We start from the raw sequence: 23678 nt of genomic DNA on the forward strand, positions 1-23678 counted from the left end.
AATTCAACTGTATAGCATATATATATATATATATATATATATATATATATATATATATATGAGAGAGAGAGAGAGAGAGAGAACACAAAATGTCAGTTTATTGTGGTATGTAAAAATATGTCCTTTCCAAAACTGTACATTCAAGAGTTACAGGGCAAGTGCTTCATTTTCTCAGTACTACCGGTACTACTACAGCCCCCTTGTCCGCCATCTTTTTGGCTATTGCTATCTGCATTCTTGTTACCTTCATTTGCATGTCACTCAATTCAATACTATTTACAATTGTTGGGTTGATTTGTAAACATCAGAATATGGAAACAACAACATTGGGTATGACAAGGAAACTGTAGGACTAGCCTGTGTTAACACACTTCAACAAAATTCACATTTGCATATATTTGCTCGCTTAAATGAGCTCATTTTTCATGCCTTACAAACATCAAAACATGAGTTTTGAAAAGGTATCCATTAATGCCTTATCCCACGGAACTTTGGCTTTCGCAGGCTGAGCATTGGCTGCTTAATTGTGGGCTTGTCCACAAACAAGATGGCTTCACTTTCTGTGGTCGGAAATCTATTCTGATAGATTTGTGGATATTCTTTCTGAAACTGAGAAATAAAGAGATACAGTGCCACTTATTTAGAATCAGACTTTACCTAAAAAATATTGTATGCAATGCTAGAACAAAGGAGCCAATTGTGTACCAATCAGTTCGTAAGCCTTGCAAAGATGACATTGGTTCTGGGAGTCAGGAATGAGCAGAGCGATTGCCAAGCTGGTGGATGACACCAAATTTATTTATTTTTTACATTTTATATGCCGCTCTTCCTCCAAGGAGCCCAGAGCGGTGTACTACGTACTTAAGTTTCTCCTCACAACAACCCTGTGAAGTAGCTTAGGCTGAGAGAGAAGTGACCCAGCAAGTATCATGGCTGAATTAGGATTTGAACTTGGGTATCCCCGGTCCTAGTCCAGCACCCTAACCACTACACCATGCTGGCTCATTGTTCACAATAGTGAAAACGCTGGTGTGTGAAGAGCTCCAAAAGGAAAGGCTTTGAAGAATGAGCAACAACATGGCAAAATTGTTGCATTTTGGGGGGATAAGGGAGTCCTAACCACATAAGCACTGATGAGAAGTGACAGTAACTAACCAGGAAGATCTTGGAGTTGCCATGAATAGCTCAGGGTAAGTATTGGCTTGTGGTGAAGACAGCATATTCCATGCGGTGGGTTATTAAGAAAGAGTCTGAAAACAAAACAGCCAGGAATAATGCCTTTAGATAAGCCTATGATGTGGCCAGATCTGGAATACTATGTGGAGATCTACTCATCTCATCTCAAAAAGGACATCCTAGAGATGGGGGAAAGTATAGGAAAAGAAACCAAAATGATGGGTTGGTCTGGTCCAGCGGAGCTCTTTTTATCTTTATTTAGCTTTTTGGGAGGGGAACTGAGGAAGAATACAATGTTTATGTATTCTTCAAAACAAAATAGCAAACAAATGTTCTCATAATATTATGATCATCTAATGAAACTGACAAGCAATAGATTCAGGAATGACATAAGAAAATACTTATTCACACACTACGTAGTTATGCAATTCACTGCCATGACTTATGGCAATGGCCACTAGCTTGGATGGTTTTAAACAGGGATCTGGCCAATTCAGTGAAGAGCAACTACAGGCCATGAGAGCTAAATGGAATCTTCAAATTCAGATGTGTGTACTTCTGGATACCTGAAGGGCAAGCAGGAGGGGACTTTGCCTCTAGGCCTCAGTTGGACTTTGTAAAAACACCTGGCTGGCTACTGTTTAGTCAGCTTCAGCAGGGCTTCTCCAGTGTTCTTATGCTGCGACATTTCATACTGCATTATAGACTTACTGTGACTGTGTGGCCTGCCTCCTAAATTCCTGATAATCTGAGGTTAACCTTTCTAAAAAGTAGGTTTCTAGCCCTCAAGAGTATGTAGACCATATACAATAGAATCCAGGGATTAGAGCAGAACAACCCGTTTCTCTTCCAAGTGCCAACAAAATATTTTCTCCAGCCTTTGGCAGCTTGTTACTTGGAGCTGTTGAATAGGTATTCATTAGCAGCTGAAAAGGGTCAGACATCTTTCAAACATGCCCAGTAGTTCCTGGCTCCAGTTTTATTGTCAAGTCTCTCTCACCATTGGGGAAACTGCTGTAAACCAGGCATTGCTCATGTCACTTGGAAACTCCACCCCTGTTTGACATTGCCAATGGATAGAGGATTGAAGTCAAACCAAAAGAATGGGGCAGCCAAATTAACAGGGTCCATGGGAGAGTTGGAAAAATAATCTAGTTGGAATAAGGAAGAGGGTGTAATTTGTTCCAGGGGCCTGAAAGGGTCTTGATTCATCTGTCTTATACTCACACCCACACTCCTCTCTCACATGCCCTTCTTACCATCTGTTTTGATGGATGGACTTGAAAGTACTGAAGCTAGAAAACAATCTAGTCATTAGGGCTGCTCACCACAATAGGCCTTTTATGTTGGTCATGCCTGCTCTAGAAATCCTTTCAGCATCTGCTTTATGGACAGAATGGAATGAGAACTCTTTCCAGTCAGCCTCACAGGCTATAAAAGGAGGTGCAACAGTTTCCAGTTATTCTCCAGCAGACCTCCTAGCAATCTGTCAGCCAGCATGTAATTTTTGGTACAGAATTGGTGCTTGCTGCTGGGAACTTTATTTTGTTTTTGTTTTTTAAAGCTGGTACTCCTCATTGAGGGCCACCTAATGGCACAGCAGGGAAGTAACTTGCCTAGGGAGCAAGAGGTTGCTGGTTCAAACACCCGCTGGTATGTTTCAGCTATTTCGGGCAGCCGCGATATAGGAAGGTACTGAAAGGCATCATCTCATACTGTACGGGAGATGGCAATGGTAAACCCCTCCTGTATTCTACCAAATAAAACCACATGGCTGTGGGGTCACCAGTTGCTGACACCGACTTTGACGGCACAACTCTACTCCTTATTGGGTGTGATTGCTTTAACTGTCCTTACAGCAGGCTAGGACATATAGTTTTGTGTCTGGTTTTCTTGTTTTCATTTTGGGTAGGGATGAGACGTTAGTTAACTCTGTTCTTGTTTTTCTGTTGCACTCTGAGCATAGTTGTGGGGAGAAACAGGTTGGGGTACCTATGAACTATGGTGTCTTGATTGACCCAGGAGGAGTCTTAAGGAGTCTTGATGGACCCAGAACATTTGCATGAGCACAGTGAAATATGCCATGTCCCCAAGTAATGGTTAAGGCAGGTAGCAGTCATGAGCCCAAATTAATTTCCACTTTATGTTATCTACCCCAATCAGGAGTTGTTTGTACATCTTGCTTGGATGTCCCTGATCTTAAACAGTCATCCTGTATGAAGTTGTGTGTTGTATCTCAGTTTGGTGTCTGGTTATAGTCCTCCTTCTGCTTCTTCTCCAGACTCTCCTTGTATATAGAGCCCCTGGTGGCGCAGTGGTAAAACTGCCACCCTGTAACCAGAAGGTTACAAGTTCGATCCTGACCAGGGGCTCAAGGTTGACTCAGCCTTCCATCCTTCCGAGGTCGGTAAAATGAGTACCCAGAATGTTGGGGGCAATATGCTAAATCATTGTAAACTGCTTAGAGAGCTTCGGCTATAGAGCGGTATATAAACGTAAGTGCTATTGCTATATAGAACACAATATTACTAGGCTATGTGGGGTCTTTGTGTCATCACCATGTCTTTGTGACAAATGTACATAAAATCATATGTATTTTGCATACTCATGGCTGCGTGTATGCAGCAGGGTATGAATGCGAAATAGTAATCACTATGCACAATCAATCTCATTGGATGTAAAGAGCTGTACACATACATGGTCCTATACTATTAGTAGTAGTAAAATAGCACACATACACAATTTAATTGTGTATTTGCAGAAACAGATGTTCTTCAGTATATCCCAGTGATTGATTGCAATATGGCCTCCACACAAAAATCCTTTCGGCCCATTGGGAGCTGTAAGCAGCACAATACAACCACCTTGACATTCTGGGACAAGGGGTAGGGGTGGTACAAATTGTGGCTTATTTGCTGGTCTAAGACTGTAATAAAAGTTTGACATTGAAATTATAGTTTATACCATCACACGTTTTAAAATCTCTTTCTGCTATAATTGATTGGCTTAGACTTTTTACTATTCAGAATGAAAATGCTTCATAAACAGGCAGTCAACTAGGTATGGAGTTGGTGCATCAGCTTACATTGACACATATGACTGAATTTAAGAAACATTTCAAATTCCCACAAAGTCTGCCTCACTGCAAGAGATTGTGATAAAACAACAACAACAACCTGGCTATTTAAAAGCTTCTTACTTAGAGCTGGATTCGAGTCATAAGACTTACTTAGGAAACCCTGAGACAAGTACATATTTTGTATAGTAATTTGTTCAGAGAAACTTGTTTTTTTTTTTTTTTTTGCAAGAGAACAGAAATCCTCTGTATTAAACTCTGCCAAAATTGTTGCACTTCATCACAAAGCAGATTACATTAAGTTGTGTGTCGGATGACCTTGAAAAAACCAGGCTGGAACACAATGAAAGACTACTTATTCAACATAATACACAATTTTCATGAGAAATTTGTTTTAGAATACTAGTATTATCAAATAAAAGTTCAATTTATTTGATAATACTAGTACTCTAAAACAATCTGCAATCCTACGCACATTAACTTAAAACTAAAACCCATTGCACTTAGTGAGATGTATTTCTAAGTAAAAGTACATAGGATTGAGATGTGGAGAGGTAAACACGTTTGTGTGTTCTACTACAGACTTGCTCTTGATGAACATATGCTTTGCAGGAAGGAGGTCTTTGCTTCAGTCCCTAGTATCTCTGGGTATTGCTGGGAAAGATCCATCTGAAACATCCTGACCAAAGGAAGCGCTGCACAGCCTCAGGGACATGTTTTTGGGTGGCACAGAGGGCTTCCTAGGGAAGGGAAAGTAATACAAAATCCCACCCACCTAATGTGAGCATTCATATGAAAGCATGTTATACTGATTTTCCTGCACCAGTTCCTTAGTCAGGATATCTGCCAGTCTAGACAGAACTGAGTGTGAGGGACCACTGATGCGATTCTGTTCGTAACAGACTTTGTGGGGGCAAGGAGTAATGGCTATCTACACCTCACCACAAGGGTTCATGTAGTACTATCTCACTAGTGCAAACATAATCCTGCCTCTACAAAAATGCTGGGTTAAAAGCAGCCAGTTTAAAGCAGCAAACAGGGGCAGAGCTATATGTCTCTGCCTCACTTGCTAGGGTAGCATGCCCCTGTAGCAGTGGCAGTACTACTGCACCAACACAGGATGGGGCTGTAGCAGTCTTCAAACATAGATCCAATAAGCAAGAAGCATGCTTTCTACACTTCAAAACATCTCATTCCCTGTATGATGTGCCAGAGGCAATTAACTGCTTACACTCTCTTCAATCATCCTTCGAATTTAAAGCCTCTTGCTTGCCAGTAATGTCTAAGAATGTTTTACTAATGATTGTTACCTGTTTCAGCTTTTTCTTTTTGTCTTTCAGAGATAAATATTTGTCCTTAATAATATTTTCCAAAAGCTCTGTAACTGCAGCCTGAGAGGTAGAAATCTTTTGTTCATCAAATTCCTGAGATGTTATCCTCTTGCAATAAGAGTAGGTTGGAAATATGGTGCTCATTTCTTCTGATAGGCATTCCAACTGCAAACAGACAAAGCAGTTAAAAGCTTCTGTTCTGGCATTTTACCCTCCCAGACAGAACAAAGTTAAGGGTGTACTGATGAAGATCAAGAGCTCTATGTTTGAAGCAAGCAGTCCAAATCCTAAAACAGCCAGAAAATTACCAAGGGATAAGTCACTTTACTGCAACCTTCCATCTTTAAGATGGAGATAATCATTCAGGCTATCTTATCATCAAATAAGTAATCGCCTGGTTCACACAATCATTCAAATCCAGGTTTAATGTAGGTTAACAACAATAGTGTGATTGTGTGTGAACTCACACCAAGGTGGGAATCTCAGATTCACCTCGGGCCATATACCACCTTGGCATGGTTCATATAATCACACTAATGTCAGTATCCCACATTAAACATGAATTTAAATGATTGTGCAAACCAGGCCATTAATTCAAAGTGCTTCACATTAATTAAGAAAGAAATGCTATATAAAGAGTATTACCACTGAATTAAAAGTGTACAGTATAGCTATTCAAGGGAAGCATTTTAAAAATATTCTTAAAGGCAGTGCAAACATATCTATGATTGCCCAAGCTATTTGTGTGAAGAATTAAAGAAGAAATGGTGGACATTAAGGCATTTTAACTAGTCAATCCATTAAAAGCAAAAGTGTCCCACCAACATATGTTTTTATATATGGACTGTTTCCCTAAACTGGAAGATCAGTGAGTTTTCAGTATCTGCCTCCCCCAAAACCAAGATTTCACAGGTTTTGATATTAAATGAGAGGTACAAAAATTGCAGTACACTATATCTGAACCTGGGCAATACGCATTACTACGGATCTAGATCAAGTACTAGACAGATATGCTTTAACTACTTTCCGCACCTGAGTAGTTTTTAAAGTCTCTATGTGGTCTTGCACTGCAACCCATAAATACGTTGGGACATCTAGAATTTCTTGATGATGATCCATAAGGAAGGAAACTAATCGTGCTGCAAGCAGCTCATCAAAGTCTACTTCTTCTTCACAACACAAAATACACCGAGAAAATGTCTGTATCATCTGAAAGCATTTAGACAAGCTGTTATGAAACAAAGGGATTTGCACCAAGTATTTGTAGCATCACTCTAGTGCTACGTTTCATACCAAGTCACATCTCCTTATTGCAGTGATGACAGATTAGCAAGGAAGTTCCATAACTCCAGTAATATTCCTTATAAAAGATAATTTAAGTCCAGAAAATATAGATAGATACAACTAAATAATTTGTTTATTATTTCTCTGTGTAAACCGCCCTGAGCCACTTTTGGAAGGGCAGTATATAAATCGAATAAATAAATAAAATAATTTAACAATGAAACTTACCAAAGACTTGGTGCCAACTGCATCGTGAAGTCGTGGCATATCAACATTTTCACTCATTCGAGAAATCATACGCATTAAGAGTTGCAGTTTTCTGCGATTTGGTGGTGGAAGCAACACACAGCATATCTGCAGTGCTTCAATAGCAACACGTTCTAAATGAGGTTGCAACAGACCTAAGAATTAAGAATTAGGGGTACAATATGCTTCATAATCTACACTAAAAGCAGCCTTACCAATTTGGTATGTGTCATTTCAGGGGTGGGTGAGGGAATCAAATAAGCATTTTTTAACAACAGAATAAGTTACTACAACTAAGAGGTTAGTTATTTGCTTTTGCTTAGGCATCTGCAATGAGATCATCCTAAACTCACCTCATTTTGCTCCATAATGACCAACTGAATTTATTTTTACTCTGATTTGTGCTGTATATTCTAATTACATGCATTATCTCACTGGGTATACAGGTGTTGGAAATAATGTAAATCCAGGGTCTAACTGGAATGGCTTTCTTTTCTCCAGACATTGGATAGATGAGAAGGAATCTAACTTACTGTACCAAGTGCAAATATGCTGAACAACAGAAATTCTATAGCATAGACAGAACACACACACTTTGCATTAGCATGCATGACAGAAGATGCTGATGCTTGAGTTGCAAAATATTAGTTTTAAAAACTACTTAACTTCACAGGCCATAGGATCTCTTTTGACAAATCTTGTTGAACCTGTTTAGTAATTTTAAACCCTGCTATTGGCAAAAGAAAGCAGAAAAGCAAACTAGTTAGTTTAAAAAGAAACAAACAAACAGAAGTCATGCTCTGGAAAGCAATCTTACTTGATGTGCCAGTCAACAAAAAGGAGCTGGGGGGAAATGTGTTTTCTGAAAGTTCTGATGTGCTTCTCCAGAGTCTTTTTTTGATGGCCATATTGTAATCTCCAGGTTTACTTCCTATTTTAGCAACCACTTTGGTAGTATTTTGGATTTTTTGGCCAAGTGGAACTACTGGATTCAGTTTTATCGTGATCTCTGCAACTGGAACATGGACACCACACCAACTGGAGTTGCTATTTCCACGTAGACTCCGAGACCTGCAAAGCTGCTTTGGTTTGTGATTACTACTACAGAGCTCTTGGTCAGGAACATTCAATGCAGAAACTCTCTTGAAGCCATGTTCTTGTTTTTGGCTAGTGATATCTGAACAAAGATCCAATGAAGGGTCTGGTTTAGCCTCGGAGTGCAAAAGTTGGTCTTCCTTATTTGTAAATGGCATGATGTGAATTCCAGGTTCAGAACATATTTTTAATCCATCTTTATTACATTTGCTTGAGGATGCATCTACAATTCCCTCTAGAGAACAACATCTTGTTTTAAGTTTGAGAGACAGAGATTGTTCATTTTTCAGTCTTGAAAGATTGTGACAACTGCCACTTATTCGTTCGTGAACTGGGGCATGTTTACAAGCCACAATACAATGTGGTGGCTTTGTAGCACATTCTTTTTCAGCTGTACAGTTTTTAGAAACAATTTCAGAAGTCCCAGGTTCATCCTTCTTGTCACGATGGAGCAAACTGAGCAGAAGACATTCAGTTGACTTGAAAGAGTTTAAGTGTGGAGTTTTGGAAACTTCCAAATCATTCCGGATACTAGATTTTCCACTGGATCTATTTGGAATTGTGACGTAGCCACACAAAACTATCAGAAAATGAAATACAAATTCAGATGCAGGTGGTGTGACAAGACAACACAAGTCAGCAATGCAAGACAGAAACGTGAAGGCAGAGAGTCAAGTTCAGCATTAGTAATGTGGAAAGAACACTTGCTCAGTCAGAGGTCATTCAAACACACACACGCACACACATGCAACAAGTAGCCCATATATGCAAGACTAAAGGACACATAACAAATCATTCTATGATCAGCATTAAGTACATACCAAGATTAGGATTATGTTATTGCATGAAAAAAATGAAGAGTCACTAGAATGTATAATGGATTCTAATCCTAAGAATGAAGCCGCATTGCATCCTGAAAGCTAGGATGCTCAGAGCGACTTCCCTCTTAGTCCAGTCTCTCAGTTACACATTATGCTTTAGATGCCACAGAATTACAGAACATGTAAATGAATACATACCTAAGACGTTCATAAATAAGTCATAGTACTCAAAAGTAAGCAAAGGTTCAGAGAGACTAAGGAAGTAGTCAGCCACTGTTTTGAACACATCCCGTTCAAAGCCCACGTATGTTGGCTGGCTCATGTCATTACTTCTAGGCCCTAAGTGCAAGAAAGGGGGGGAGGGAAGGTGTTTGTGTGCATTTGCAATATTGATCTCAGTTATACTTAAAAAGAGGACAGCACTGTGAGGAAGAATGCGTGAAATCTCACTAGTCATCACATGCACAAAGTACTATACTAAATGGAACAATCTTTCAGAATGCACAACAAAAAATATTAGCTACTGTTCAATTATACAAATATAGGTTTTAATGATAAAACTGATTAAAAATCATTATACTAAAGAGAAGGAAGAGTAATTGACTGTAGAAGGATGAGCACGTGAGAGGCAGAACAGGATCTGGAATTTCTTTGGGAAAGACAGAGGAAGATAAGTCCGAAAGGTGCACTTGCCATTTCCTGGAAAAATTAAGCAGGAAGATGGAATTTCCTAGATATTTCACAGGAAGCTATGATAGCGACATGTTTTTTTAATTTTTTGAGTAAAAAATTATTACAGTGCACAATAAACCTATGGAATTCAATGCCACAACATGTGGCAAAAGCCACTAGCTTTGACAGCTTAATAAAGGAGTACATAAACTCATGAAAGAGAAGTCTACTAATGGCTACTGGCTCTAAATGCTAAAAATGGAACCACTGTGTTCACAAGCACCACACCTCCAATGCCAGGGACAAAGAACAGGAGAGATCTATCACACCAGACTCCACTTTTGAACCTGAATAATATAGCTGAACTCTACTGGAGATGGATCTAGCAAGACAAAAGTTCTTACACCTTCTGTGTACCTTTGAGGTTCCCTCTTCTCATTTCCAGAATAGAACCACCTGGAGCCAGCTGGGTAAGGTGGCATAAAAATCAAATAAATAGATAGATAGAGGAGCCTAAAAGAGGTTACCATTTTTACTCTGCTCATCCAGTTTTGTTTTTGTTGAAGAATGTGCAATTTAAACCCATCTCTTTGTCTAACTTACAGTTTGCTAAGCACTTCATAGCTGACAGTACCCAGTGAGGAAGGTCCTCTGTAAGAAAAGAAAAAGTTCCAAGTTCCCATTATTCTTCCTATTTATATTTGTATCCCATCCTTAGTTCAAATAATTCAAGGCAGTATATACAAGGAGGTATTCAGGCAGCTATCTCATTGTAAACTTCACAATAACCATGAGTCATAGGTTAGATTGAGAGATATCTATTTGCCCAATGAACTCCATAGCCGCGCTGGGTTTTAATACCTGGGTTTTCTAATCCCAGCACTACACTGTCTTATATTTAAATAATTAACAGATATAAATATATATAGGTTATAACAAGAAGCACAGGTTCTAGAATTTAACTTTGTTCCTTCTTCCCCAGAGTTAGGCTGCGATGCTAAAGCATGTTTACCTGGAAACATGTTGAAACCAACTGAGACTTACTAGTTCTCAATCTGCATTTCTGGGATTACATTATTAGACTGTGATACAATACTATGTACACACACACACACACACACACACACACACACACACACACACACAATATTTTGGCAAAAAACAACACCACCTTTTGGTTTTACCTGATTTGTCTTGTAGAAGAACAACACCCCGTTTACTTATATTAGTCATGTTGTACATTACATACTGAGGAATTACTTGTGCTGGGCTCAAGACTTCTTCTAATGATGGTATACCTAAAATAGTTTGCAAACTGTGGGGAGAAAGGAGCAGACAGTTCCCAAAACAGAGCAAATAACTTTGAAAGCTTTTCAGGAAAAAGGAATGCAGCATAACATGGAGTTTGAATAATTATGATATTATAAGCATAATCTTTTTAAAATATTGTTTGTGCTGCTGCCAAGTCATTCACATTTCATCCTTTTAAAATGTGTGTCATGTGGACCTTACTAGTCGGTGACCAATAAATAAAAGTCATGATATGGAAAAGTGATCAAAAGAATCCACCTTATCTTTCAAAGTAATGCCTACGCCAAAACTTAGTTCTTCTTTAGTGTCTGGAGCATCCTGTTGAAAGTAGTGAAATTTATTAGCGCAGACAAGAAAATCACTGAGAAAGCCAAAGAGCCGCTATCTCGAAAGTACAGCAGCAGTCCTATGAAGCATTCGAGTCAACAAAAACAAGCTCTTCCACAGACACAGTATTTTCTCTTCCAAATATACTATTTGGAAGCTGGTATATTTATTATATTATAATACATTATTATACCAAGCTGGTAAAATAAATCTGAATCTTTTATAATTTAGTAGAAATATTAAAATTTTGAATATATAAAAGTACTGGTAAGAGATCAAAATTTGGAAGGTTTTAAAGAAGATTGGAAATCATTCTTACTGTACCTAAAGAACGATTTTCCTAATATTGATTTTTCAACAGGGTTTGAAATTTAGTAATATTAGCAGGTTGAGTAGACTAAAATCAAGTTTGGTAAGATATAGGTTATATGTTTTGAATTATTATAGCAAGGGTTAATTGTATAGTTAGTGATTCGCGCGGATTGGTGAGCTGGAAGTCAATTTTTATTTAACTGAATGTAATGAGATGTTTAAGATATTGTTAAAATCAATAAAAATTAATGCAAAAATAAATAAATTTTGGAATATATTTTGAATTAACTCAGTGAATGATAAATTCTTGATAAATTCACAAGTTCCAGGCCTCAACATGCTCATCCAAAAAAATAGCCTACAAAATAAGTAACATTTGTGCAACAGAATACTTTGAAAACCTAGGCTGATAATTGAGACACCGCTGTTATCTGTGCCCCATATGTTAATGATTCTGTCCTTTGCTCTATTGGGAAAGTGATCGGAGGGAAGAAAACCATTTCTCACTCACTGTATCAAAACAAGGTTTCTCCAGACTTCTTCTATGTCTACTTGGGTTACTCGCCTGCTGTGTGCCATCTTTTTTTCACTTTTTACAAAGCTTATGTTTTCCTACATAGAGAAACAATCAACGTTATAAAGTTGCATCTCTGCTGCTTTCTCCCACCGTTTCAATTTTTCCTCCCCCATTTCTGCTAGACACCCTTCATTCTGGCTTCTGCTCTCTGCATTCCACTGAATCTGCCCACAACAAAATCACAATCTCCTCACTGATAAACCGAAAGGTCTCTTCTCCACCCTCATCTCCTCTGCCACAGTTGATCACTCTCTCTTACTTGACTTTCTTTTTGCTCTAGGTCCTCAGTTGGTTTTCTTCCTGGCTAGTTATTTTTTCAGTGCTTCCATAGGGGCAAGCTTCCCCTCTACTTCCTCTCTCTCTCCCTTGACGTCCCCCAAGGCTGCATTCTTGGCCCTCTGCTATTCTTTCACAGGACATTGTCTTTGGATGTCTTCATCACATGGTTTTCAGTACCACCTATTTCATTACTATCATAACCATCCAGTTCTACCTAGAACTTTCTCCCTTCATCCAATCTCACATTTTCAAATGCCTCTTTGATGAACTGTAAATCCTGCATGATTCTAGTCCAGGGGTAGGAAATCTTGGCCTTCCATCTATTGTTGAAATACAACTGGCATCACCCTCCAGGTCAATACAAACAGCTGGAAGGAGACTATTGCCTATCTCTGTTCCATAGTAATAGCATGATAGTGAGTACTAATGAAAAATGCATTAATACAATTTAACAAACATGTAAAATACCAGTTTGGTGTGAAAGACAGAAACCACGAAATACATGAAAAACAGAACATATGATGAAACAATTGGAAAAAATAGGGATAATGCAGAAGATATTCAAGAAAAGAACATAAAGAAGATAATGTGTAGTGCTAAAACCACGTTTTCATGCTCTTCATCAGCCAATGTACGACAAATCCAAGCTGTGATCTCACAGGAGGATATAGCGCCATACGTTCTCTTCCTTATGTTCTTTTTGTGACTATCTTCTGCATTATCTCTCATTTTTTCCAATTACTTTTTCATCATATGTTCTATTTTTCATGTATTTATTTCTATTTTTTTCATCTTTCACTCCAAACTGGTATTTTACATGCTTATTACATTGTATTAAAGCATTTTTCATTAGTACTTGCTATAAGAGCCCCTGGTGGCGCAGTGGTAAAACTGCCGCCCTGTAACCAGATGGTTACAAGTTCGATCCTGACCAGGGGCTCAAGGTTGACTCAGCCTTCCATCCTTCCGAGGTCGGTAAAATGAGTACCCAGAATGTTGGGGGGCAATATGCTAAATCATTGTAAACCGCTTAGAGAGCTTCCAGCTATAGAGCGGTATATAAATGTAAGTGCTATTGCTATTGCTATATTGTACTATTACTAGAGTTCTCTTGAGTACCACCATATTTTTTTCTTTCCCACCCCTGTTCTAGCCTGTCTGCAGAGATCTCAGAAGCTGATCGCTGTGCACAGCACCATTTCTGCAAACAGAACCTCTTACATCAGCCAGAACAGGAAAATATTACACGCTACTCATGGCTGAAAAGAAGGGGCTCTTCAGCAAGTTGGTAAGGAGGCATGTGGCTACCAACCAAGTACATTCTCTCCCACACGGGCCTCCAGTCTACAAAGCCCCCGTGCACGTGTAGTGGACTACAGAGATAAACCTCTTTCAGTCATGTTGAAAGGGGAAGAGATGGCATCTGCTGAATTCTTAATGCTTTGAGAATTTGTTTTTAAGCCTCCAACTTTGAATCCAATGTAAGTCATGAATCTTTTTCTCTGGGGTATCCCGGTCTAAATGGGCAGATGTGGGACATAGAACCAGTCCTTTCATTTATATGGAAGTCTCGATACCTTTAAATGGGAGGTCCAACCCCCAAATTCAAGAACAGATATCTTATAATCCATGACTGATTACATGGCCCAGGGACCTCTGCTCAGAACTCATCATATGCTCACAGTATCTGGAGTCACTGTGCACTTGTCAGTGTTGGCACATGTTGCATTTATACAGAGCTAAAAACTGTATTAAATCTTTAATATTTGCATTAAAAAAACCCTGAAGTTAAATTGTTCATTTCCACAGAAAAACTCAGGTGTGGGTGCAGTTTTATTTAAATATTCATTGTCCCCTCAAATAAAATATATCCTTCCTCAGGTGTACAATCTACACTAATTATGTAAAAATCTACTTTCTAAGAGTCATAAGTATAAAGGCACTTTGTGAACATAAATATTCAAAGTTCATTCTTCCAGTACTCTGTATAGACAGCTCTAATAGCTACCATTAAAAATACTGTATTATGCATGCATATAAAAAGGAAGCCATTTGTATATGTTAAGTAGACTTATTCATATGTTCTGTTCAGAGAAAATGTACTGTAGATTGTAATGCTAAGGGGATATTCAGAATCATGTTGACTTTAGGAAGATGACAAAATATGCAAAATTCTATGGCAACAACTTCGTTTTGCTTCAGTGGTGTCTGCTGCTCATGGATTCTAGCCGTCATTTTGTTACTGGTTGAACCATGGTATCCAGATGTTATAGAAGAGAATGTAGAAACTCACTCTCTTCCTTTTCCTAATGCCTTCTCTCTTCCTCTCCTTTTTGCCATGAACTGTTTTAGACAGGTGTGATGATATGCTATATTTGCAGGCAGAGTTCCACAACTTTTGGCTTGCTTGGGATAGCCAAGCCTAAACATAAGATCACGAGGTCCCTGCTCTTCAAATGAAACTATTCCCACGATCACTAGAAACTGGGCGAAGGGAGGCCCGCCCAGTTTCTAGTGATCATCGGAACCACCGGGCTCACAGGTGAGCCTGGTAGTTCCACAGCAGCCTGCCTAAGTAACCCTCCCGCTAAACAAGGTTAATGGAATGAGTGCTCCATTAAGCTCGTTATTTTGATCATCTCTCTCTCTCTCTCCATTCCTTTCCAGAAAGGATGTGAGGAGAGAGAGACTGTATGCTGGCAACTAGCAGATTAGAAATAGCCTTTCAGAAGCTCAGCTTTGACCAAGCAGCCCCCAGGTGCCAACATATACCTTATAAATAAACTCAGAGGTGCTATTTTGTCTTTAACTCACAATGAAATGGTTCACATAACCCAAAGAGAATAAAATGTAGTGTGTTCTTTCTGCCAGAGATGTTTTATAGAAATACAGCTTTTCTTCTTCTAAAACTGAAGTAAAATATCCAACATAAAAGCCAACAACAACCTATTACCTGATATTCCTGGAATTCATGTTTTTTAGGAGTTCTCTTGGAAAAATGTGATAATTTAAACGTATGTTCTGTTCCTTTAGGTACATTATCCATGTCCTCATTCAGGCACTGACGTGGCAAAATTCTAACAGGGGAAGTTGAAGGAAATCTATAATTTAGGGGGGGAAATTCAACATTACAATACATCAGTTTAAATCAATTTTCATATAGCTCCACAAATCACTCTGAGCCAGCCTGAAGAGTAATTAAATATTTGGGAAAGTGGTCATTACTCAACCAGCAGTAATCCAAAAGGTGACAATTTTCATTAAGGAAGTATATTCATCAGACACAAATTGGTACTATAAAGTTAGGAAGAACAAGAGTTCTTTTGGTGTTTAAGTAGGACAATATAAATGCTCCCTCCTCAACATTTTTGTCACAAGTGTAGCATAATATACTGCACATTACAGCATTCAACTAGATTTTAGCCTTGTGCTGCATCTAACTTTAAATTCTACATACTATTGAAGGGGGAAGGCATTATGAAACAAAAACTATAAATAGAATATATTGACACTTGGATATAATTCAAGAAATAGGGAAGTCAAAATTTTATAGTAGTTTTTTGTTTAGGTTCTATCAGTGTAGCTACATATTACCTGTACAAGATGTGGTTGTCATCCAGATTTTCGGAACCCCATCTTCCTTTTATATCTTCAATCACATGATTTTTTAGAAATTTCCTTAACAGCTGAACAGTTTGCTGCCTAGTCACTTCTGGACCAAAATTCCTGTTATTCCTGAGCAATTCATGAAGCCAGCTGATTGCTTCTGCAGCAGTAAAACAATTCCCATATTTTTTGAAGTGTTGCCTGTGTTTCCTTCGTGGCATTTCTGCGCGAAAATATTTGGTAACTTCATTCCACTGCAAGGCAGGAGAGATGAAATTTGGTTTCAAAAAGCACAAAACAAAGCATGGCACAAAAATGGCATCAAGAAACTTGACAGGATATGTACTGTAGTTTGAAACCGGATTATCAATAAACCCCAAGCTACACATAAAACGGACAATGAATTACTAATGCAGGTCAGGATCCCCACTTCATTCAGAAAGTCAACTGTAAACATAGGGGAAAAATCCACTTATTTAGCTTCTAAGCTGCAAGTAAGGTAACAGAGTTTAAAAGGTGTTAATGGGTTACCATACTAAGGGCAGAATCATAGGACTGTAAAGGTATGCCGAAATGTAGATTCTGCAGGTGTGCAAGTAGTAGATAGCCATGCAATCACTTCATGCTTAAGCCCCATTCTTTCATACTGACTTCGGTATTTTCCCATTGCACCATGCAGGGGCGTAGCAAGGTTGGAGTGGGCCCAGAGACAAGATTTTAAAATGGGCCCCCCCCCACTCAAAGTCCAGGGCCTCCGCACACCCCAGGCACCCAAGGATTTAAGTCTGATATTCCAAAATAAGTATGCTGCCTAGAAATACATTTCACTGAATACACACACGCACACGTCACAATATATAGTGATATACATTGAGTACTATACATTTGTTTTACTTTTAATGCCTAGAACACACTAGAAAGATGAATGATTAAAATGGGCCCCTCGCTGCAGATTAGCCAAGAAGACTTTCAACCATGTAGGGTGAACCTATGTTTGTTTTCTCAGAATTCTGAACAAATTCAGTCAAGTTTGATTCCAGGAGGTTTTTCACAGGAGGCTTTTAAAGCCCTTTAACACACATCTCCTCTGGAATGGAGATGCTGCATATTCACATGTTGGCCAGATTTACTCTGAAGTCCCTGTAAGTTATTGGGGAGCAGTTCACACACAAGAAAAATAAAATAAAAGCACAAGACATGCTTCACAGTTCTCACTCAGACCTTCTGGGTTGCAAAACAACTTGAACATAAGTGTATTTATAAATGAATGAATAAAATAAATATAATACTGTTTCTTCCAGAAGTTTTTGTAATTTTCTGCCATGAAACAAGCTACTTCTAGGACTTTTTACATAGTTTTTTTTAAGCCAGCAAATTTTCCAAGCTGTTTAAAAATAAATATACAGAGACTTCTCAGTCCCTCCCCCCCATATCCAAGCCCTATGGCAAGCAGATCCCTATATATCCGGGTGGGGTGGGTGGGGAAGGTAACCACAAAAAGGAGTTCACACTCTACCTGGCAGCAGGGGGTCTTCTGCTGCAGAGAACAGTGGAGGCCTCTCTGGCTGCCTCCTCCTTCCTGGCTGGCTTGGGCCCTACTCGAGTTCAGGATTCACAGAGGCCTACACCAGACCTCCCTGGAAGCCCCGCCCACCCGCCGATCAGCTGAGAGGCGGGAGAAAAGGAGCTCTTTGCAGCCTGTCTGCTGCCTCCATTGCCAGCCAGGAGAACAAGCTGGAGAGACGGCGAACAGGGCAAGTGGCTGAGGAGCCTTGGGGCTGGGCAGGGGGCAATGGGGAGTCATGTGAGGTGCCTCTGGGGGGCCCCTCCAGGCAGTGGGGCCCCCAGACAACTGTCTCCCCTTGCCCTATCGTTGTTACGCACCTGGCACCATGAATCAACACTCAAGTTAGGTGCATAGGAACATAGGAAACTGCCTTATACCGAGTCAGGCCATTGATCCATCTAGCTTAGTACACAGACTGGCAGTGGCATCTTCAACATTTCAGGCAGGAATCTCTCTCAGTAATATCTTGGAGATGCCAGGGAGGAAACTTGGAACCTTTTGCATGCAAGTATGCAGGTGCTCTTCCAAGAAAGGCCCCATCCTCAAAGGGGAATGTCTTAGTTCTGACACATGTAGTCTCCCATACAAATGCAAACCAGAGTGGACCCTGCTTAGCAAAGGGGACAATTTGTGCTTGCAACCACAAGACCAGTGCTCCTTCCATGAAGTTGCACACGCAAGTCCACTTAAGTGCATCTGATCTATAGACCTCAAAAGCTTATAATACTGTAAGACGGTTGTACAGAGGTGTAGCAAGGTTGCAGTGGGGCCTGGAACAATAAGTAAATACTAGCCGACCCCGCACAAAGCACCTGTGCGCTCTTTGGGGCCGGCAGTTACCTCTCCCCCCACCACTTCTGCCCCTTCCGTTCCTCCCCCCACTGCACAGATCCTCAGCATGTGGCCAAAAAGCCCCCCCCCCACCTTCCTCCTCCAGGGCAGCGAACAGGGAAGCCCTGCCGCCCATTTCCCTCCCGCCAACAACCTCCCTTCTGTTCCTCCCCCCCACCATCTGAACAGAGCCTCACCGAGTGGCTAAAAAGGGCCCCGCCGCCTTCCTCCTCCAGGACGGCCAACAAGCAATGGCCTCCAAAAGAGCCTCACCAGGTGGCCAAAAAGGGCCCCTCCGCCGCCGCCTTCCTCCTCCAGGGCAGCAAACAGGGAAGCCCCGCCATCTGTTTCCCTCCTGCCCTGGCCTCCAATGGGTGACCGCCACCTGCTTCCCTCCCAACCCAGGCTGCAACAGGCACGGGGTCTTCATCCCCACCGCTCATTCCCCACTCACCCCGCTGGCACCGCCCGGGCCAGGACCAGTCCATCCCACTGCCTCCCACCTCCTCCCAGCTGAGGCCGCGGCGGTCATGACTGCAGCCAGGCTAGGCCTGCCGCCGCCGCCACCTCACAGCTGCCGGGCCAACCAGCACCCAGCCAATCAGGTGCCTCCTCCGGCCAACTGGAACTCAGCCAATCAGGTGCCTCCTTCTCTGGCACGCATAGCCTTGCTACATCCCCACGCATGGCTGGCTAAGAGAATTAATTATAAAGATTAGCAGCAGGAGCATAGCTAAAATTCAACAGGGTGGGGAAACAAGTGACCCTTTAAGCGAGGGTGGCCTACGGGCTCAGCGACAGCTTGCTATTCGTCCTCCACCTTCCTGACTTTCTGGCACGCTGTTGGCTCCTGATACAGAGAGTGCCCCTCAAGAGCGGATTAACACATAGGCAAGATACTCACTTGCCTATGGAAGCAAGTTTATGAGAGGTGGCAAATTCGGGGGGGGGGGGTCAGGAGCAAGTTAAACCTTTAAAAAAAAAACCTTTCCCCAGCCGCATCTGTGCAGTGGGGATGGTAGCAGAGACAGGGGTTGGCCGGCAGGGTGTGGGCACTCGTGAAGGTAAGGGGAGACTGAGGCGGGGGAGGCAGAGACAAGAGCTCCTTCCCTGAGCCTGTCTGCTGCCCAAATGACAGGTTGGGCCATTTTTGGCCTCTGTGTTTGTGTCATTTGGGTGGCAGGCAGGCTCAGGGAAGGAGCTCTCGCCGCTGCCTCCCCTCCCCTCTGCAAGTGCCCGCTACCATCCCGGCGGTGCAGCAGCAGTTGAAAAGCTTTTTAAAAAGATTTAACTTACCCCCAACCCGGGGTGGCAAATATTTTTTGCCTACAGGCGGTAAAAAGATTAACCCCCCCCGGTACCCCCCCCCCCCAAATCGGGGCAGGTTGCCAGTTTGCTCTGTGCTCTTCACTGCTGATGTTGTATAAATATATGAAGTGATCGTAGTAGGTATATATGTTAAAAAATATTCTGAGCCAGGAGAATTTGTGTGTGTATGAGAAAGTGTCTGCATTTATGGGAAGTGTGCAATATTATTTACATAGAAGTGACAGAAAGGGCATACCAAGAATGATTTGTTTTTTACCATGTTCTTACTATTCTCCTGTACCAAAGACACGGGGTGGGGAAGAGAAAGCAGGGGGCCCATCTTTAGTCCTTGTCCCCAGGGATGTGCAGTAATCTGTTCCACGTTCTATTCCTAGAATGCCAAACAGATTCAGAACCCCGCATTTAAACCAGTTCGCATGTGGAGGCGGGGACACCTTGAAGGATGGGGGTAAGTGCACCCTCCCCCCCCACATTTCCCCCTCCAGCACTCCCTTGAAAACCAGACCGGCGGGGTGGCAGCGTACCTCCCTGCCCCCCGTCCCCTTTGGTCCATAAGTGACCGAAGAGGGGATGCTACGTCCAATCACTTCCAGACCGAAGGAGACGGGGAAGTAGGAAGGTATGTGGCTGCCCCGCCAGTACAGTTTTCAAGGACGCGCTCGTGGGGGAAATGCGGCGGGGTGTGTGTGTAAGTGAACCCTCCCCCATGCTTAAAGGTGTCCCCCACCCACCTTCGAACAGCCCCTGCTGGTTCCGTGTAGGGGTGAGTCCGAACCGGTCCGGCAGCCATTCTAAAGAATGGCCGAACTGCCGGACCGGTTCGGCCCTTGCTGGTTCGGGTCTGGGTGGGGGGTATTGCTTTAAGGGCGGGAGGGCTTGCTTACCCCTCCCGCCTCTTTGCCCCCTCCAGCGCCCCTCCAGCGCTGGAAACCAGCCGCCCCCGCCGCCGCGAGCAGATTTACCCACCAAAACTACCAATACCCCTGCCGCCGCCGCCGCCCGCCAGCCCTCCCTCCCTCCCAGCCGCCCGCCTGAGGACTCACCCGATGCTTTGGAAAAAACGAGAGGAGCTACCAGACGGAGCTCCTCTCGCTACGAAGGCCTGCTGCATACTGAAGGCGCTTTGCGCGCGCGCGCGCATGCACGCACTGCAAAGGACACCGATTGCCGGAGGCCCGGTCTACCTGCCGGGAAAAGGCCGGGTAGACCGGGCCTTCGGCGATCGGAGGCCCGGTCCACCCGGCCTTTTCCCGGCGGGTAGACCGGGCCTCTGGTGATCGGCGTCCTTTGTGGCGCATGCATGCGCGCGCAAAGCGCCTTCAGTATGCAGCAGGCCTTCGTAGCGAGAGGAGCTCCGTCCGGTAGCTCCTCTCGTTTTTTCCAAAGCATTGGGTGAGTCCTCGGGCGGGCGGGCAGCTGGGAGGGAGGGAGGGAGGGCTGGCGGGCGGCGGCAGGGGTATTGGTAGTTTTGGTGGGTAAATCTGCTCACGGCAGGGGCTGGTTTCCAGCGCCCCGTTAGTCTGTTAAATACGGGCGCTGGAGGGGGCAAAGAGGCGGGAGGGGTAAGCAAGCCCTCCCCGCCCTTAAAGAAAGGCCCCCATTCGGTGCCGGTCCGGACTGCTCCGGACCGTGCACATCCCTAGTTCCGTGCACATCCCTACTTGTCCTAGGGCCCACTCCAACCTTGCTATGCCTCTGATTAGTAAGACATTTCCTTATGTGTGATATTTCCTTGGGAAAGAGCAAATCAAAAGGAAAATCTCCAACTTCAGAAATGTTAGATTTCAAAGTTTTTAATGAAATGTTTAGCAGCCTTATACAGAAACCACTTTCGGTAGGAAGGAACCTGAAGCCTGCATGTGGGCTCCCTGTGTGTGTGTGTGTGTGGTGGAGGGCTTACACTCCATTTAGAGGTGAGAGTCTCAGCCAGCTGCAATTTACAAACGTATGTGTACAGAGAGCAGAAAACCTGTTTTTGAGATTGTAACACCCATGCACAGATCGTACCTTAATTCCTCGGCTGGTAACACGTGGAGCAACCCTAACTACACTGGTTGTGCTAGTTAAGGCCTCCTCTCTGCGTAAAACAATCTATTGCCGTGTAAACTCCACGCATCCTAGGGACCCACATTATGCAATCATGACCACCCCGTCTGACAGCCGTAACCCCTCTCCCATTTCGGGGCGCTATGCCAGAAGAGTCCTCCCCCACGCCTCTTTTTGAACCCCTTCGGCTTTATTGCCTTCCCCGCATCGGTCACCGTCCAGGGCCTCCGGCCCGCTCCCCCTCTTTCTTACTAGTTTGGTAGCGCGATAGGGACCCGGAGACACCACCCGATTCTCCATATCGCGACCCGAAGACGGTGGGCGGCAGGAAAGGCATGCAGGAAACAACCCGCAGGTACGGCTGCCAAGCTACTGTAACGACCCGCTGCCTGACGGTTTGAACTGCGCCCCAGAGCCTCTGATTGGAGGAGTGCGGGGGTCACGTGACACACACAGGGCGGAGGGAAGCCGCTCTCTCAGCCAGCTGGACGGCAAGGAACGGAAGAAGGAAGGTTGGCACTGGCAGGTAGTTGGGGCTTGTCGTCCTTCCCGTGTAAAATGATACATGGGTTGGACTACAGAGTTTGCACCTCATGTCGTTGTTAGGAAAACGTGTGAACACATGATGGAGTGCAAGGAAGAGAAAATAAGGGGTGCCTGAAATCAGGAAGTTCCATCCAAGAACGCCTTCAAACGTTTCATCCCTAGTATTTTCCAAAGAACGTAAAGCGCTGCCGATAGCCGGATCCTACGCCGTATGTTAGGCGAGGCTGTGCCCATTGATTTCAAGTCCGCATTTAATTGGATCGAGTCGTAATTGCCTCTGGGCTGTGCACGGAGAATGCATAGTTAGTTACCCCCGCCCCGACACGCGCCGTTGTTTGATGATCAGCTAATTCTCAGGACAGAGTTTAACACAGCCAGGAACACAATCGAGGCCAGAGACGCTGTTAGCTCCCTGCCAGGGAGGCATTAAGCCCCAGCAGTGTTAGGGCGGGGGTGGACTGGACTGCAATGCCATTCTCTTTCACGCTTCCTAGGAATTACGCCGATCGAACTCCATGGGCTTGCTTCTGAATTAACAGGCACAACACTGTTAAATATGTCATTTTCTCTGAAGAGAGGACTTTATCCTTCAGAGGAAGCTGCCTTTTACATTAAAAAGTTAAATAAGAATTATTAAATATCCATTGTGCCAAAGATTCTTTTTGCTCATTCCTGTCAGAAAAAGAGAGTCAAAGCTGGATTTGGGCTTTTACCCAGATTCACTGCTAACCTTTATAAAAGAACCCTATACTAAGGCCCTTTGAAATCAATCATAGGCAGCTGTCCTAATATTTGAAGTGCAGTATTTGCTCATATAAAACATTCAGTGGAGCTAAAGGAAATCATACTTACATAAACCTAATCTTAGGATTTAAACAGTTTGCTTACATGTTGGGATTAAGACTGTCCCACTCAGAACTACATTTTTGCTTTATGCAATTGTCTTTGATCTCTGAAGTAGTCTTCAACAAGCCTGCATTGTATTTGTACCATTTTTTCTAGAGAAAGTAGTCTCAGAAATCACACCACACTATTTAATGTGCCATGGTTTTTTTGGTATAACATCTAGAATCAGTAATTAAATATATAATGGTCTATGGCTATATAGTTATGGTATCTAAATACACCACAGTGCCAGAGAAAGATTACAAAAATAATCATTAGAATTTAGAAAACACCAGATGTCTGTAATATTTGTTAGAAAGTAACAAACCCTGTTCATGTGTTGTGTTCAGCAAACGTGCTG

The 23678-nt window shown here is 42.6% G+C and overlaps 1 protein-coding gene across 8 annotated transcripts; it reads right to left on the minus strand.

Moving 5' to 3' along the window:
* Positions 1 to 80: 80 nt before the first annotated feature.
* Positions 81 to 22305, minus strand: DEPDC1 (DEP domain containing 1). Of its 8 annotated transcripts, none has more exons than XM_053249077.1 (12): positions 22139 to 22305; positions 16102 to 16367; positions 15461 to 15608; positions 12163 to 12263; positions 10886 to 11016; positions 10305 to 10352; positions 9228 to 9368; positions 7931 to 8788; positions 7096 to 7268; positions 6616 to 6792; positions 5563 to 5748; positions 81 to 609 (listed from the first exon to the last, which is right to left on the minus strand). In XM_053249077.1, the coding sequence occupies exons 1-12, from the start codon at positions 22184 to 22186 to the stop codon at positions 469 to 471; spliced, it is 2418 nt and encodes an 805-aa protein (XP_053105052.1). In that variant the 5' UTR covers positions 22187 to 22305; the 3' UTR covers positions 81 to 468. The 8 variants fall into 8 exon arrangements, with proteins under 8 accessions (XP_053105052.1, XP_053105051.1, XP_053105053.1 ...); XM_053249076.1 differs by lacking the exon at positions 22139 to 22305 and adding an exon at positions 18966 to 19088 and having other exon boundaries at positions 15461 to 15584; XM_053249078.1 differs by lacking the exon at positions 22139 to 22305 and adding an exon at positions 18966 to 19088 and having other exon boundaries at positions 12217 to 12263.
* Positions 22306 to 23678: the final 1373 nt, after the last annotated feature.

Source organism: Hemicordylus capensis, chromosome 4 (genome assembly GCF_027244095.1).
Source record: "Hemicordylus capensis ecotype Gifberg chromosome 4, rHemCap1.1.pri, whole genome shotgun sequence".
Lineage (NCBI taxonomy): Eukaryota > Metazoa > Chordata > Lepidosauria > Squamata > Cordylidae > Hemicordylus > Hemicordylus capensis.